Source organism: Chlamydotis macqueenii, chromosome 8, assembly GCF_036417535.1.
Source record: "Chlamydotis macqueenii isolate bChlMac1 chromosome 8, bChlMac1.mat, whole genome shotgun sequence".
Classification (NCBI taxonomy): Eukaryota; Metazoa; Chordata; class Aves; order Otidiformes; family Otididae; genus Chlamydotis; species Chlamydotis macqueenii.
This window is the reverse complement of record NC_141563.1, coordinates 28,601,759-28,615,686: the sequence shown is the minus strand read 5'-3', so window position 1 is coordinate 28,615,686 and position 13,928 is coordinate 28,601,759. Positions and strand designations below refer to the sequence as shown.

General features: G+C 43.9%; 1 protein-coding gene across 2 annotated transcripts; it reads left to right on the top strand.

The window, feature by feature from the left end:
- Positions 1-1,928: 1,928 nt before the first annotated feature.
- DMBX1 (diencephalon/mesencephalon homeobox 1) lies at positions 1,929-6,783 on the top strand. 2 transcript variants are annotated; one of them, XM_010115573.2, is made up of 4 exons: positions 1,929-2,080; positions 4,205-4,400; positions 5,567-5,921; positions 6,383-6,783. In XM_010115573.2, the coding sequence occupies exons 1-4, from the start codon at positions 1,929-1,931 to the stop codon at positions 6,781-6,783; spliced, it is 1,104 nt and encodes a 367-aa protein (XP_010113875.2). The 2 variants fall into 2 exon arrangements, with proteins under 2 accessions (XP_010113875.2, XP_010113876.2); XM_010115574.2 differs by having other exon boundaries at positions 1,929-2,082; positions 4,222-4,400.
- Positions 6,784-13,928: the final 7,145 nt, after the last annotated feature.

Below are 13,928 nucleotides of genomic sequence, written 5' to 3'. Positions count from 1 at the left end.
TTTGTAGTAGTAGGTAGGGTTTTTTTTTTCCTTTTACTTTTATATAGGATGTGATAGGAAAGGACGCAACTGGTAACATTCTCCATGGGCCGTAAGGATGTGGCTGGCATTTTGCAGAGCAAGCTGGAATGTGGGTCCCTTCTGACTTGAGATATTCTATGTAGGTGCTGGATCACCACTGAGGTTTTTTTTTTTTGTGTCTAAAACTGAAGAATAATTGGGGAGTGAATACAGATTGGGTGACTAGGGAGATACAAAGCAGATGAAGGTGGCATCAGGGTTTGTCTCAGATCTTAGTGGTGTAACCACACCTGGATCTGTCGCCCTCCACCAGCGCTGTGGGCACTGAAATGGTGTGGTGATGGAGCAGAAGGGACTCAGAGAAACAAGAATGAGGCCAAGTGCTAGATTCTCAAATTAGCGGTTTGTAATTACTGCTGCCTCTTTGAGAAGACAATCCCAAAGGCAGCACTCACACTCATGACATAAAATCACTCCATCAAAAGAAAACATCCCCAACGAGGACGTCTCTGAGCTGGGAGGGTGTTTGATCAAACTCCAGCCGTGGGGCTTCCCTCCTCTGTTGCTGGGCACTGCGACGGAGAGATGCTTGTGAGGGTGAAGCCGGAAAATACCCCGGGTCATTGTTAGACCCTACAACACAGAATTCAGGTCCTTTTCCCAGGAACTACAGCTTGGTCTCTGGATGTTAAACAAGGTCACTCCATGTTTGCGCTTCCTATATCAAGGGACTTTGGGAGAGAATAGGAATTCAGAGCAGGGGCGGTGGTGGGACGCACTTGTTTCCATTCCTCTCTATTCACTGAGTGTCTGTCCTCCATGGTATAGACCCTCTGCAGGCAAAAATGAAGGTCTTTCCTCAGTACAGAAAAAAACAACAGATAATTTTTAATCCAAATTTTTGCTGTTCAATGCATCAGATTTCTTCTGAAATCACGGGAATTGAACCACCTCCCTCCAGTGACGAAACTGGTTTCTAAGAAGTTTCCTACATAACCTGTCCACTTTCCTTAAGTTAGTCCAGCTCAAACTCCTTCTGTGAATATTCTGATTTCTCTGCCTTTCCAGACAATGACTTGCTTATGTAAATGGTATTGGAAAAATTTTCTTTTGTGGCAAATGTTTCACAACTTCCTTTCCGATGTCTTACAAACTACAGAAATGACGTCCTGAAGGCCCTCAGCCATTTATAACAGGGGCGAATGAAGCACCACTCAGCTTCTGGGATCAATATGAGCTCAGTTTTACAGATGGTCTGTAAGGAAAAGCAGCTTGAAGTTTTGTGCAGAGCCCACAGTAGAAAAAAAGCCATCAGTTTTTTGAAATAATTTCCTTGCTATTGAGCTATGAAATGTCAGTATTTATTGCAAACCCTAATTCCGTCTTTAGCCATAACACTTTCGGTCCTATTACGCTAAAGATTTATTTTCTTTTACCCCACACTGCGGTGTGGTTTTTTTGGTGTAATTTGTGTTTTGTTAAGAGGAACCTTAAGAAAAATGAATGGAAACAAATTATGCATGAGTGGGTTCAGATGAGAGATTATTTGACATTATAGCAATGGGATTATGGAACAGTCCCCTGTAGGCAATGACAGGGACAAAATACCAGCTAGTTCTGGGACAGAGCTACGTCGGTTCATTAGAAGTAAAAATAATATGATACATTTTATCATAGTCTGCAAAAAAAAATCCTTTCTCGTCTTTTGTTCAGCATATCATGACTGGGATATAGTCAGATGCTGGTCTCTAAGATTGTAGGCCAGACTGGTGTTGCTGATGCTTTACGTCTACAGGAGATATTTTGACTCAGTATTTCCAAAGCTCTGCTGAGGCACCAGGACGCTGGCACAGCACGTTCCTAAGCACCTCTCTCCTCTGGCCGCTCTTTTTCAGGTTTATGTCGCCATGCAGCACTATGGAGTGAACGGTTACTCCCTCCACGCCATGAATTCACTGAGCGCCATGTACAACCTCCACCAGCAAGCAGCTCAGCAAGCCCAGCACGCCCCCGACTACAGGCCCTCGGTGCATGCCCTCACCCTGGCAGAGAGACTGGCTGGTAAGAACAATTCATGGCTTTTGCCATCTTCCTGGGAAAAAAAAACCAAACAACAAAACCTTGTTGCTTGCATGGAGTGAAACTCTTCTTTGGGAGTTGGAGCATGACATAGCCAAGTGGCATGGTGTGGTCCTGAATACTGGCCGTGTGACCTTTTTATTCTCCTTCTTGCACAAAGCCTGAAAACATAGTTAAAATATTAAAATAATGCTGGCTGGCTCTCATTGGAATGGCCAAGCATAATTACGAGCTGCCACCTCCAGGGAGCTGGTAGATCGAACCTCTACTCTAGGATTTGGGAATATTCCAGCCTGCGGGTAGGGTGTTCAACCAGGGTCCTTTCTCCTGAATCCTTGTACTTGAAACACAAGTGTTAGCTGTGCAAAATGTTTCCATATCTTCAATTTCTTGCCCTGGAACATCCTTTCTCCTCACCAGGCCACGCTGTGAGTTGTGTCTGAACGCATCAAGGACAGTCTCTTTGCCACCAAAGTGGCAGCTATTACCAGCTTTTTAACTCCCTGAGGAGCTCCGATACCTTGAATACAAAAGTCCCTTCTAGGCAACCAACACCATATTGTATTTGGCCAAAGACCTTCAGCTTGACCACATCTTTCGCAGGTTGCCAAAACCACGCGGCTTTGGTAATCGCCCAGAAAGGCCCTGCAAATGCTGACCTAGAATGAAACAGCTGGAAGTTTGGGAGAGGAATGCTTGAGTAGCACAAAGCTGATTTGCTACGCTCGTTAGCCAACATATTTGGAACCTGACTGTGTGGTTCTGGGGCTGGCCTGACAGCAGGTTTTGTTTTATTGTTTACATTCACTCCACGGTGCTCGTGACAAAAGCACAAATAAACAGCAGCAAGAGCCTTCCTCTGCCTCCGTGCACTGCTAATGCCGACTTTTCTCCCTGTTAGGTTGTTTTCGAGTGTGTTCATTCCTCCCTTCTACTGAAGTCACATTCTTAACTGAATTAAAAATTACAGCAGACATGGCTCTTTCTGCATTTCCCCTTTGAGAGCAAAGCTCTCGCCAGACTATTTCATTCCGATGTTGTAGCACAGCATGTCCCAACTTGCATAATAAAGGGATTTTTTTTTCATTTTAAAGAATCTTATTTTCATTGATTTAAGATTTTTCTAGTCCCACTAGCTGTTGTGCAATAATAATGCCTCTGGTAAAATAATAAGCCCTTTACCGTTGGCCTTAGATTTTCCCCAGTCTGAATTTCTTCTCTGCCCTCAATTTTGCAATCACAGTTTGCAAAGTCAGACCTTTTGAGTAGCTCCTTTACCGAGAAGAGCCCAGCTCATGAGCTCTGGGCTTGCAATCAGTGGTGCTAGGTTTGGTTCCTGGCTGACGTTTCCATCCCAGATGCTGGAGAGCATCCACGCTCAGTGAAGCACGTGCTTTTAAGCTAAACACACATAAGCACATGAGCTTAAGTGCTTTCCTGAACTGAAGCCCGGAACAGCTCTCCTATAGCATGCCTTAAAGACTGCAGTGGGCTACATACGAGACACTAGAGAAAAGCCAGCTCAGCCTGGTTTCAGCGAAGATGCATGTCTTCTAACGCAGCTGCAGCCAACAAAATGATCTAGAGGTGGCTGTGTTTGAGCTGTATGGACTTTTCCCACAGATCAGCACAGCGCATCATGGCAGCGTTAAAGCCTACTGAAGCTCTGCCCTTGACTTCAAGCAGAACATGACACAGTGTTGAGCTCCTCTCCTGATTACAATGGTGAATCTCCCCACTTTGTTTTCAGTTGTGCTTCTTAATGAAAGAGGCTTATGCCATGGTGGGATCTGGGCATCTACATGTCCTGCCCCACTAATATTAGAGCAGATTGGCTTATTTCAACCAAATTTAGCATTGGAGTCTCAATGGTTTCCATAGCTGTCATAGAAAGAGATTCCCTCTCCTGAATAGGCTTTCTAGTCAGAGGTTTTGTCTCCTCAGACACCTCAAGTAACCAGCAAAATCTGTGTATGTGTTATATTAGATCTAAAGCCATGCAAAAAAAACATTTTGTAGGTTTGTATGGTGTTAGCAAGTGCTTTATTCAACTGTCAGCATACAAATTCCAATAATTAAATTGGCCACTTTTCTTGTCTTCCAACGGCTGTACATTTCAAGACATCATTTTGGAGGCACGTTATGGATCCCAGCACCGCAAACAAAGGCGAAGTCGCACGGCCTTCACCGCCCAACAGCTGGAGGCATTGGAGAAGACCTTCCAGAAGACTCACTACCCAGATGTGGTGATGAGAGAGCGGCTGGCTATGTGCACAAACCTACCTGAAGCCAGAGTCCAGGTGCTGATACTTGTGGGTCTGTGAGTGGGGATGTTTAAAAGAATATAGTGGGGTTCCCAGAGGGTTGACAGCTCCCTTGACCTTTCAAGATTCTTCCAGTGTAACCAAAGATTTGGGGGCAGTAAAGTTGTCAAAGGCGGGGGCAGGGGAAGGGGAATAAAATCATCTGAAGTCACACATCTGCTAAAGAATTTCTTCATCTACAAACACATTTTTAAAATTTAGGATTGTCTGAAGTGTACACTGGTTTTCATTTGTTCTTTCACATTCCTTTGGGGGGAGTTTTAGAAACATCAACAGAAGTCTATTTATTTATTTATTTATTTGTTTGCAAGGCTTTTCTGGCTTTCTCAGAAGAGCAGAAACGCAAGTAATTCCAGCTGCTCTTTTCCAGTAGTGTCAATATTTGTAACATCTCAGGCCAAGGTTTGGTTTGGTTTCTGTTTTTTTTTTACACCTGCTGCTGGAAAGGTTCTTGCATTGCTGGGCTCTGAAAGGCTAAATAGCACATTCTTCAGTGTGAAGTGGGTAAGTAGTAGAAAAAATAGTTATTTTATATAAATGTCAAGACATTTTGATCTTCAAAGTTTTTATTTCCTCATCTAACTAAGCAAACAACAGTAACAAGATTTGCAAATATATTTCTTCCAATTCATGTCTACTGATTTAGGTTAAAAAAGTACAGATTCTCTCCTTCTTCCCTAAATTTGGTTCCAAGTTAACGGCGTATGCCTATAATGACTTATTTTGAGTGTTGCCACTATAGTTTTGCTATGGTTATAACCAAATTGTTTTAGAAACTAACAGAGCACTGTACTGTAGGCCAATGTAATGTCATCACACTCAGGTATAAAAATTCTGATTGAATGCAATTGCCTGACCAATTTAGAAAAAAAAAAACACCAAAAAAACAACACCAGTGGAGTGGCTTAAAGAATCAATATAAAGGCTAGACATTTTAAAAAAGTATTTGTTGTGCTATTTGTAAAAGCACTGAAAAAAGGTAGAGTTCTAAGATCCAACCCAGTGGAATGACATTTGGGCACAGCGGGTTGCAGTACCTCACTACTTGGGGTTTCCCTGAAGCTCCCAGGCTGAATGATGCTGAATTTGGCACTAAGCAGGATTTTCACCAGTTTTCCCTCTTGCTGTTTGTGGCATTGAAGGTTTGGTTCAAGAACCGGAGGGCCAAATTCCGGAAGAAGCAGCGTAGCCTGCAGAAGGAACAGCTGCAGAAGCAGAAGGACTGTGAAGGAAGCCACAGTGAGGGAAAGACAGAGCCTCCCGTGCTGGAAACCCAGGCCACCACTCCGGACACTGAGAAGGTCCAGAGCCTCCCAAATGAGGTAGGCACAGACCTCAACTTAACCCTGTCGGAGCAGTCGGCCAGCGAGTCCGCGCCTGAGGACCAGACCGACAGAGAGGAGGAGTTTAAGAGCACCTTGGATGAGGCTAAAGTGGACAAGAGCCCTGGTGTGGACAGCAAGGCTTTGAACTGCAAGAGAGCAAGCCCAAAAGCAGGTGAGGGGCAGCATCTTGTTGGCGGTTGGTGTCAGGACCTGGGGGGATGCTGGTGGTTTGGTATAGTCCCTTATTCTCTGTGGCATGGGTTCCTGCAGGTAGGCTGCCCAGACTTGTCTTCTTGTCCCCAGCACTAAGTGGGGCCCACAGAGGGTACGATGTCTGTTGTAGCAGGAGCAGAGAAAGAGCAAAGATCTTCTGCTCAGGTTAGAGCTTGGGGAGAACAATGCCCAGCAGCAGTAGGAAAGCCATAGCAAAGAGGTCAGCTCCATTTCCAGGGATTAAGATGCTCAGTGTGGAACAGACGTGTTTAGCCCTCCTGAGCTAACACAACCCCTCTCTTTCACCCTCTTGATGGAAGAGAGAAGCCCATGCTGCAGTCCAAACCTTACTGGGGTACGGATCAGCACCTGCATCCAGTCTGTAGAAATAACCCCCACCCCCTCTATCTCCTGCTGCAGAGTCCCCTATCAGCGCGACTGTGACGCCTTCATCCAGCAGTGGCCTGGCTCAGACTCATTCCTACTCCTCCTCGCCCCTGAGCCTCTTCCGCCTGCAGGAGCAATTTCGCCAGCATATGGCAGCCACCAACAACTTGGTCCATTACTCCTCCTTTGAAATGGGGACACCGTCTGCCATGCCCTACTTGGGCATGAATGTCAACATGGCGCCACTGAGCTCCCTGCATTGTCAGTCATACTACCAGTCACTCTCCCATGCTCAGCAGGTCTGGTCCTCACCCATCCTGCAGGCCTCCAGCTCCCTTCCAAGCCTGAACAGTAAAACAACGAGTATTGAGAACCTAAGGCTCCGGGCAAAGCAGCACGCGGCTTCCCTGGGGCTGGACACCCTACCCAACTGACCGTCAGATGAGCTACCGTTGCCCGTGAGAAGAGGCACCAGAGGTTGGCGCTAGATATGTCACTCCTTGAACCCCCACCCACCCTCACCTCTTCCTGGAGTAAGGTGCTCCCTTTCAGGAAAAACTTTGCATTTATTAACGTCTTTATTAGCACCACAATTGCATCAGACATTGCTACTGGCCTGGTCTTCACTAAATATTTAAGGAGGAAGGGGGAGAGGATTGAGACAGATGAACTGTCTTCTGGACTGCCATGGGTTAAGCCTGTAATGTTCAGGAGAAGCCCCCTTTCCTCTTCCCCGCGATAACGTGCCAACTGTGTTATATACACCTTTTTTGTTGTCGCTGCATTCTTTGGGAAAAGAAAGAGTCCTGCTTTGTCTTGTATATAGTTTACAATGTTGACAGCACCCATCACCCGTGTGTTACTGTCAGTGTTACAGAACTGTGACCTCTTTTGCTTTTATTCCCCTTTCCTTCTCAATTTTAGTAGCTAGTATCGAAGTTACAGATCAGCCATCCTTCGGACTTCAGCTGGTAGCTAGTTGCTCTTCTTGGGTCAGCATCCTAAAGGAGTTTAGGACAAAGGAAAACGATTGTGCACTTCACCGCTCCACTTCTCCCTTCTCTGCTAAAGCCAATTTTTTAGTAGCCGGGAAATTATTTGAAGGTGAATTTCCTGTTTAAGCACTTCCTACAAGGCAAGCATTTTTCGTTTACTTTTTAATAGCACTTGTTCAAAGAAAGAGGACAAAATATTGGCCAAATGCTGCTGGCTGGGGAGAAAAATGAAAGCCAAATTCACAAGATTATTTTTGATCTAGATTGTTTCCCCTTTGATCTTCAGTGACGTGTAAACTCCTCTATTTACAAATTACAGGGTTTTCTTTTTGGAGAGCATTTTTGTTCAGCTTTGACAATAGAGAATAATAAAAACTTTGTATGAACTCCTGGTGTGTTCATACACCATGAATTATATGTTTCTTTGAGAAAACCTTGATTAATGCAAGCTGTGTTTAGAAAAATGCTCTGATCACCAAATTCTACCCTCCAGCTCTGCAGCTTCAGAAACTGGTTAGCAAGTGAAAATGTAACAAGTGAAAAATGCTGAAATGCTGGAGGCAAAGCAGGTGATAGGCAGGGGTTTGATATTCTCTTTGTATTTGCTGGAGCTGAGGGGGAATAGATAAACTTGCCAAAAACGCAAGGTTTGCAAGTAACCAAAATTGGCCAGCTTCAAAATTATTTCAGTGAACAGATTCAGCCTTGTTTCATTTGGGTAACCCATCATTCAACCAAGGGTGGTTTTTCTTGTTGAGAAGCAATGTTTCTACCAACGCAAATCATGTTTGTTTTTTTTTTTTGCCAAACCAAAGAAATCCTTTGAACCCACTGCTGTTATCCCCAGCATGAGGGAGGGGGGATAGCCAGATCTAATCTCTAATATTGCCTAGGACCAAAAAATTCAGGCTGACTCTGTGACAGGTGCTAGATTTGAATCTCAAAGGTGCCATCTGGGTCTACTGCCAACATACTGGGCAGAGCTGTACTAATTCACTGCAGATCATCATCTGGTCCATACTTGGTTTAACCATGAAATGTAGACCCATAGCCCACGGCCCCTCTTGCTCCCACCTTGCTTCATACAAGGGCAGAAACCAGAGGTCAAATTATCTCTTTAAACATGGAGGGAAAGTGTGTTTTCAGCTCCACTAATACCTCTTGAAAAAGCATCTAAGTCTTTCAAACAGAGACGTAAGAGTAGCCAAGTTTGGTGGGAAATGATCTTTTATCCCTCATAAAGTTGTAGCAAGAGCAGATCTCTGGACGAGGCAACTCATTGACTACATCAGCTTCCAAGAAAAATAGAGCATCTTCCTTGAATATTCCTGTTGTTCCAAACACTTCAGTTTTAGACTTTCCTCTCCTGCTTTAGTTTTCTTGACTTTGTCAGATCAGCCCCTGTGACCAGCAGAATTCTCCACTTTGCCAAAACCAAATGTGTTTATAGGAACTTGATTTTTGGCTGCTGTTTTCAAAAGAGTCTGATTAAATTAAAACCACCAAAGTGCATTTACTGTCTCCAAAAAGATCCTCTGAAAGTCCCAGCTTTAATTTCTTGTAGCCTGTCACCCAAACCTTGGATACCAGAACAAAGTTTAATTTTTCTCCTTTCCTCAAAAACCTGTATTCACCTTTATTATTCTGCCTCCTGCTAACCTCAGCACATTTGTAGGCTATGGAGTTGCTTTGCCATTGCAGAGCAACTGCAGATTTAATTAATACCCCTCTGATGTTGTTCCCTGGTGCCAGTCTAGACTGAGCTGATGAAATGAACAAGGTTGGTAATTGTTAGTGAGACCAGATCTGGATTTCAGCTCTTCTTTAAATAATAAAAGATGCTCACAAAACTGCAGCTCACGCCAGTGGGTGTTTCAGGCAGAGAGCCGAGGGTCATAGTCGCTTTTGCGCTGTCCCAGGTAAGACAAGCAGCTCTCCTCTGCCTGGTTACCACGGGGCTGGAAAGGGCGATGATGACTCGCATCAGGGCAGATACAGCCTTACCATAGGTCACAACAGATACCACAGCACCTGCCAGAGGAAGGTCAAAATACGTTCATTTATGCCCTGCTTCTGCAAGGCAGGGACAGGGAGCACAGGAGATAGCCTTGCCTGATCCAGCGCTAGACTTGCTCTGATCCTCAGGAGGGAGATGAGACCTTCCCCACTGAGGCATGGAGGAAAGCTCTTCCCTGTGCCTCTATGCAAAAATTCACTTTAACATTCACCCCTTTCACATGTCTTGACTGACCCTGGTGCCTGAGCCCCTTCAGCCCCCATGGCATCACTGAGATCCTCACAGCAGGCTTGGAGCAGCTACCGGGAACTTCCCAGATGGAGCATCTGGCATGCCATTAAAACCACAGACATCAGGACAAAGCCAGCACAGGCCAGAAAGCAAACTGGGAGAGGAGACGCCCGGATCTCCATCGCTCCCTAGGGATGTCTGTTCAGTGTCATCCTCGTCTGCCTCTGCACTGTGCAGCAGCCAACCGAGGTGCAGCTGGTCCTGGATCAGGGCATGAGAATATTTCTTATGTGGAGATTATTTCTCCCATTCTGAATCAGGATGAAAATATCTAAAATTTTAAAAATAAATGAAAGAAAATATGTATTGCCTTAAATATATATGAGCTCCTGAAGTATTTTATGCCAAGTTTGGGTTTTATCTTCTTATAGTCAAAATTAAACATCCACGATGGGTGTAAGCTGACATGTAAAGCTAAAATTGATCTGGAAATGCAAAAAAAAAAAAAAAAGCAAGAATTTAGGCTCCCAGCTTGTAAAAGTTTAATACTGTATTATCTGTCAAAATTGACTTTCCTGCACATTGTTTTAATGCCTCTGGCCTTTTGGGCTTTTTCTGAAAAAAAAAACAAACCAAAACAAAACAAAAAACCCAACAAAACCGAAAACCCAGAGGGAGAAACTGCCCATCCAATTCAGGCCTGTGTATCTAGTGGGAAGACAGAGGGGAGCAATTCTGCATCATTTCTCTTTGAACTTTACAAACCTCAAAATTTTTCAGGTGGGATGAGCTACTGCAAATGTTCCCTGATTTGTGATGGAGAAGGTGAGGTCTGCTTGTTCCCTTTCCTTCCACCAGCCCCAGATTTAGGAAAAAGAGGTTGTTGATGGAGTCTCGGAAAGCAAATGGAAAAAGGTTTGCCCCAAATCACTGTCCAGGCAGAGGTCTGATGCATTTTAGCAAACATTGCAGTTGGATATAGCACAGTTTCTTCTATTATAGGCATAAAATGCCTAGAGTGTAACCCAGAGATCCTACTCCACCAGCTAGAAGAACTACTATGAGGGAAAAAAAAAAGCTATTTTACCTTCTCTGGATGCTGCACCAACCTGGTGCCTGGGCAGGACATCCCTGGAGTTTCAGCTCCACGGAGAGAGATGCGAGAAGAGAAGCAACATTTCGTGTTTTGTAATGCTGACGATCAAGTTGATTTTTTAATGAAGGAAAGGAACGCCAAATAAATGCACAGCATGGCACAGAGGCTGGGAAAAAGGACATCCCCCATCCTTTAAATAGAGTGATGGAGAGATTGGAAGAAAAGTCTCCCTAATTCCTATTTTCAAACAGGTTATGTACCTGGAGATTTCCTCTGCTGGTGTTTTCCCCCTCCTATGGCTTTGCTTACATTGCCTCTCCTTGGCGAACCAGCTACGGCTCCAAACCCTACTTAGCGAATTTTTAAAGGTTTTAGCTATGGTCCTTGCAGAATCAGAGCCCAGGAGAAAACAGGTCACAATACTCAGGGTAAGAGTTTGCAGTTAAATTTTTTCTACTTGGCAAGAGAAGTCTAATAGCTATTAATAAAATAAAGGAGGCATTTAAGCAGTGCAGAAGAAATACTAAATACTAGCAATGAGAAAAGATCCAGTAATGATGCTGGGAGGCAGAAAGGGAACCTCTATTTTCTTCTTTTTTATTTTTTGTCATAAAAGTGCAAATATCCTTGAAGGTAAATACGGAAATAGAGAGAGGAGTTTTTTCTGTACTTCACCCACCAAAAATCATCATTTGCTGTGTAGAAAACACAAAGACACTCCCAAACACAAAAATAACCATCAACAGGTAGATCCCCCCACATCTCATTTCTCCTTTAGGTATTTCACCATGTGAAGAATTTTAGGCAGCTCTAGGTTTCTGTTGCCACCACTGCCAGACAAAAAGATGCTCATCTTTGCTGAAGAAACACCAAAGTGCATGGTCACAGGGGAGGGAACCGGAGCTATTTCTGTCCTCATGGGCCACATGTGGTGCTTCCATTGACACGACAATTTTGAGCAACTTCAAGGCACTTCTGAAGAGTTCATACGTAAAGGATTAAGTAAACCTCTGTAGAAAGGAAATGCAAATTCAAATCCAACATATTCTATTAGTTTAATTACAGTAGCTATGAAACATAACTCAATTAAGCTTGAAAAAAAAAGTCAATTACAGAACTTTCCTGCTGTTTTTTACAAGCTGTGTTGATTTTTCTTTTCCTCCCTCCTTACCCCTCCATGTGCCCCTTGCTGATTTTTTATGATCTGTTCTAGAGCAACACAATACATCTCCTGTGTTTTCTATTGAGTGAAAAAAAAAAGCTGTTTCTCTGAGTAGGTCTGCTCTCAGTCCAAATCCATAGCAGAGGGATAAGAAAAGGTTGGAGCAGTAAACAAACAAACCAACCCAAACAAACAAATTTCCAGTAAAGCAAGATGAAACAAACAAAAAAATCCCCTGCTCTGATGTGTGTGTGAGACTTTCCCACCATGTTACAAAACAGCTCCGGAATGATTAACGGCCCCTGTTTTCCACAGAATTTGGAGAGGCGCTGTTTCCTTCCCGGCTGCACAGGCAGCAGCATCCCTGTCATCCCCTGCTTTCTCAGGCTGCCTGAGGGGGAGAGATGCAAAAGCCGAGATGCTCACATCACCCCTTCTGTATACGGGTGCTGCTCATTAATGAAGGCTCTCGTTAATGCTGACGCTCATAAAACAAGACCCAGCCACTTCTCTGAGCTGCTGTGATGCCATAGTGGAATAATTGCAGGGATTTCAATGGAGCAATGCCACAGCTAAGGACAAAACTTAGCCCCAGAATTAATTTATAAAGAATATAAGATTTGTCACATACTAACAAAAACATACAATTTTTTTTTTTAATAGCCCTTGGCAAAAGTTTTCTGAGAAAGACATGCACTAATCCCGTAGCAAGTTAAACAGAGCGTCTGGTGCGCCATGAATGGCCAAAGTCTTTTCTAACTGCTCTAGCGACTGAGCAGGGCCATCTCATAGCGGAGAAGTTTAGATGTGTCTGCGCATTGGAAAATAACTTTTTGGTTTATTTTCTCATGCCAGGAGGCAATAATTCTTTTATTTTTTTTTCCCCAGCTTCTGACCCAAGGCTGACAGTTAGCTCCAAAGTGTAACCGTGTTTGTGTGTCAAACCTATCTTGCAAAGGAACAAAGGCTTTTAAAGGAGAACAAAAAGGAAATCAAAGTAATATACTGTACAGACCGCTGTAAAATTGAGCTGTAGTGTAATACTTTGTGCTTTAGAATTCACTATCGAGGAACTCAATTGTGTACCATACTTATTTATTCTGGTAGGTAAAAGAAGAAAAAAAAAAAAGTTTATATTCATTTCCGAAAAGCTGCAGCATGATGCTATGTACCAATTGTGCCAGTCCTGCTTTCTGTAAAATTATTGCCTGTTTTCATACTCCGCTAATAAAAAAAAAAAAAAAAAGAAAAAAAAAGAGGAATATTTATTTTGCAAATCCTTTATTAGCAACTGCTCAAGCCAATCGGCAGGAGTGTCAATGCAAGCTGGCTGACCTCTTTTGTACCTGAGTTGTGTCACTGGTGGACTATGAGGCATCTTCTAGTGCAGAAAACCTGGACACAGGGTGTGGGTCAGGTAACGGTGCCCATGCCATCCCCACGGCATCGTCGGGTCCCTGCTGATGGTGGTGAGCACCATTGCCTGTCAGCCGGGGGAGGCTGGGACAGCACAGAAAGGTCAGCAGGAGAGGGGGCAAGATAATCAGCTTCCTGCAATTGGGATCACTATCTCCAGCTGGGGTAGCAGGTGAAAAGCCCATTTTGGCTGCAAGACATAGAACCAGTCACTGCAGCACAAGGGGTCTGTTTTCTCATCATCTTCCAGCAGAAGCCAGGAGATAAATTCACACCTGATGGGGTGGTGATGGTAAAGACCTGGCCAGGGAGTTTGTCTTTACAGACAGTGGTGCAGGATAAATTTGGCCATTCCCAAATGATTTGGGCTTTCCTACAATTTTGGAGATGTTTCCGTTCTTTTGATGGAAGACCTGTTCCCTTTTCTAAGGCAAGCAAGCCAGGGTGGGCTGTGTTTGAGAAGATGGTAGAGATGCTTTTACAAAGCTGGTTCCTCTACATTGCTGCTCTCTCTGCGTTAGTTTGAACATAATGTACACGGTGAAACTTCTGTTTGGGCAAGAATTTACTAGTGATGTCAAGGGCTTTCCATCCTGGCTACAGGATTTGATGTCTGATGAAGCTGATGAAAAAAAAAATTAGTTCTGAATTTATTGAGATTT

Coding starts and splice junctions, on each gene's coding strand:
- DMBX1 (XM_010115573.2), top strand. CDS start 1,929: ATGCAGCACTATGGAGTGAACGGTTACTCCCTCCACGCCATGAATTCA. Junction 2,081..4,204: donor ACCCTGGCAGAGAGACTGGC/TGGTAAGAACAA, acceptor CTTGTCTTCCAA/CGGCTGTACATTTCAAGACA. Junction 4,401..5,566: donor TACCTGAAGCCAGAGTCCAG/GTGCTGATACTT, acceptor GTGGCATTGAAG/GTTTGGTTCAAGAACCGGAG.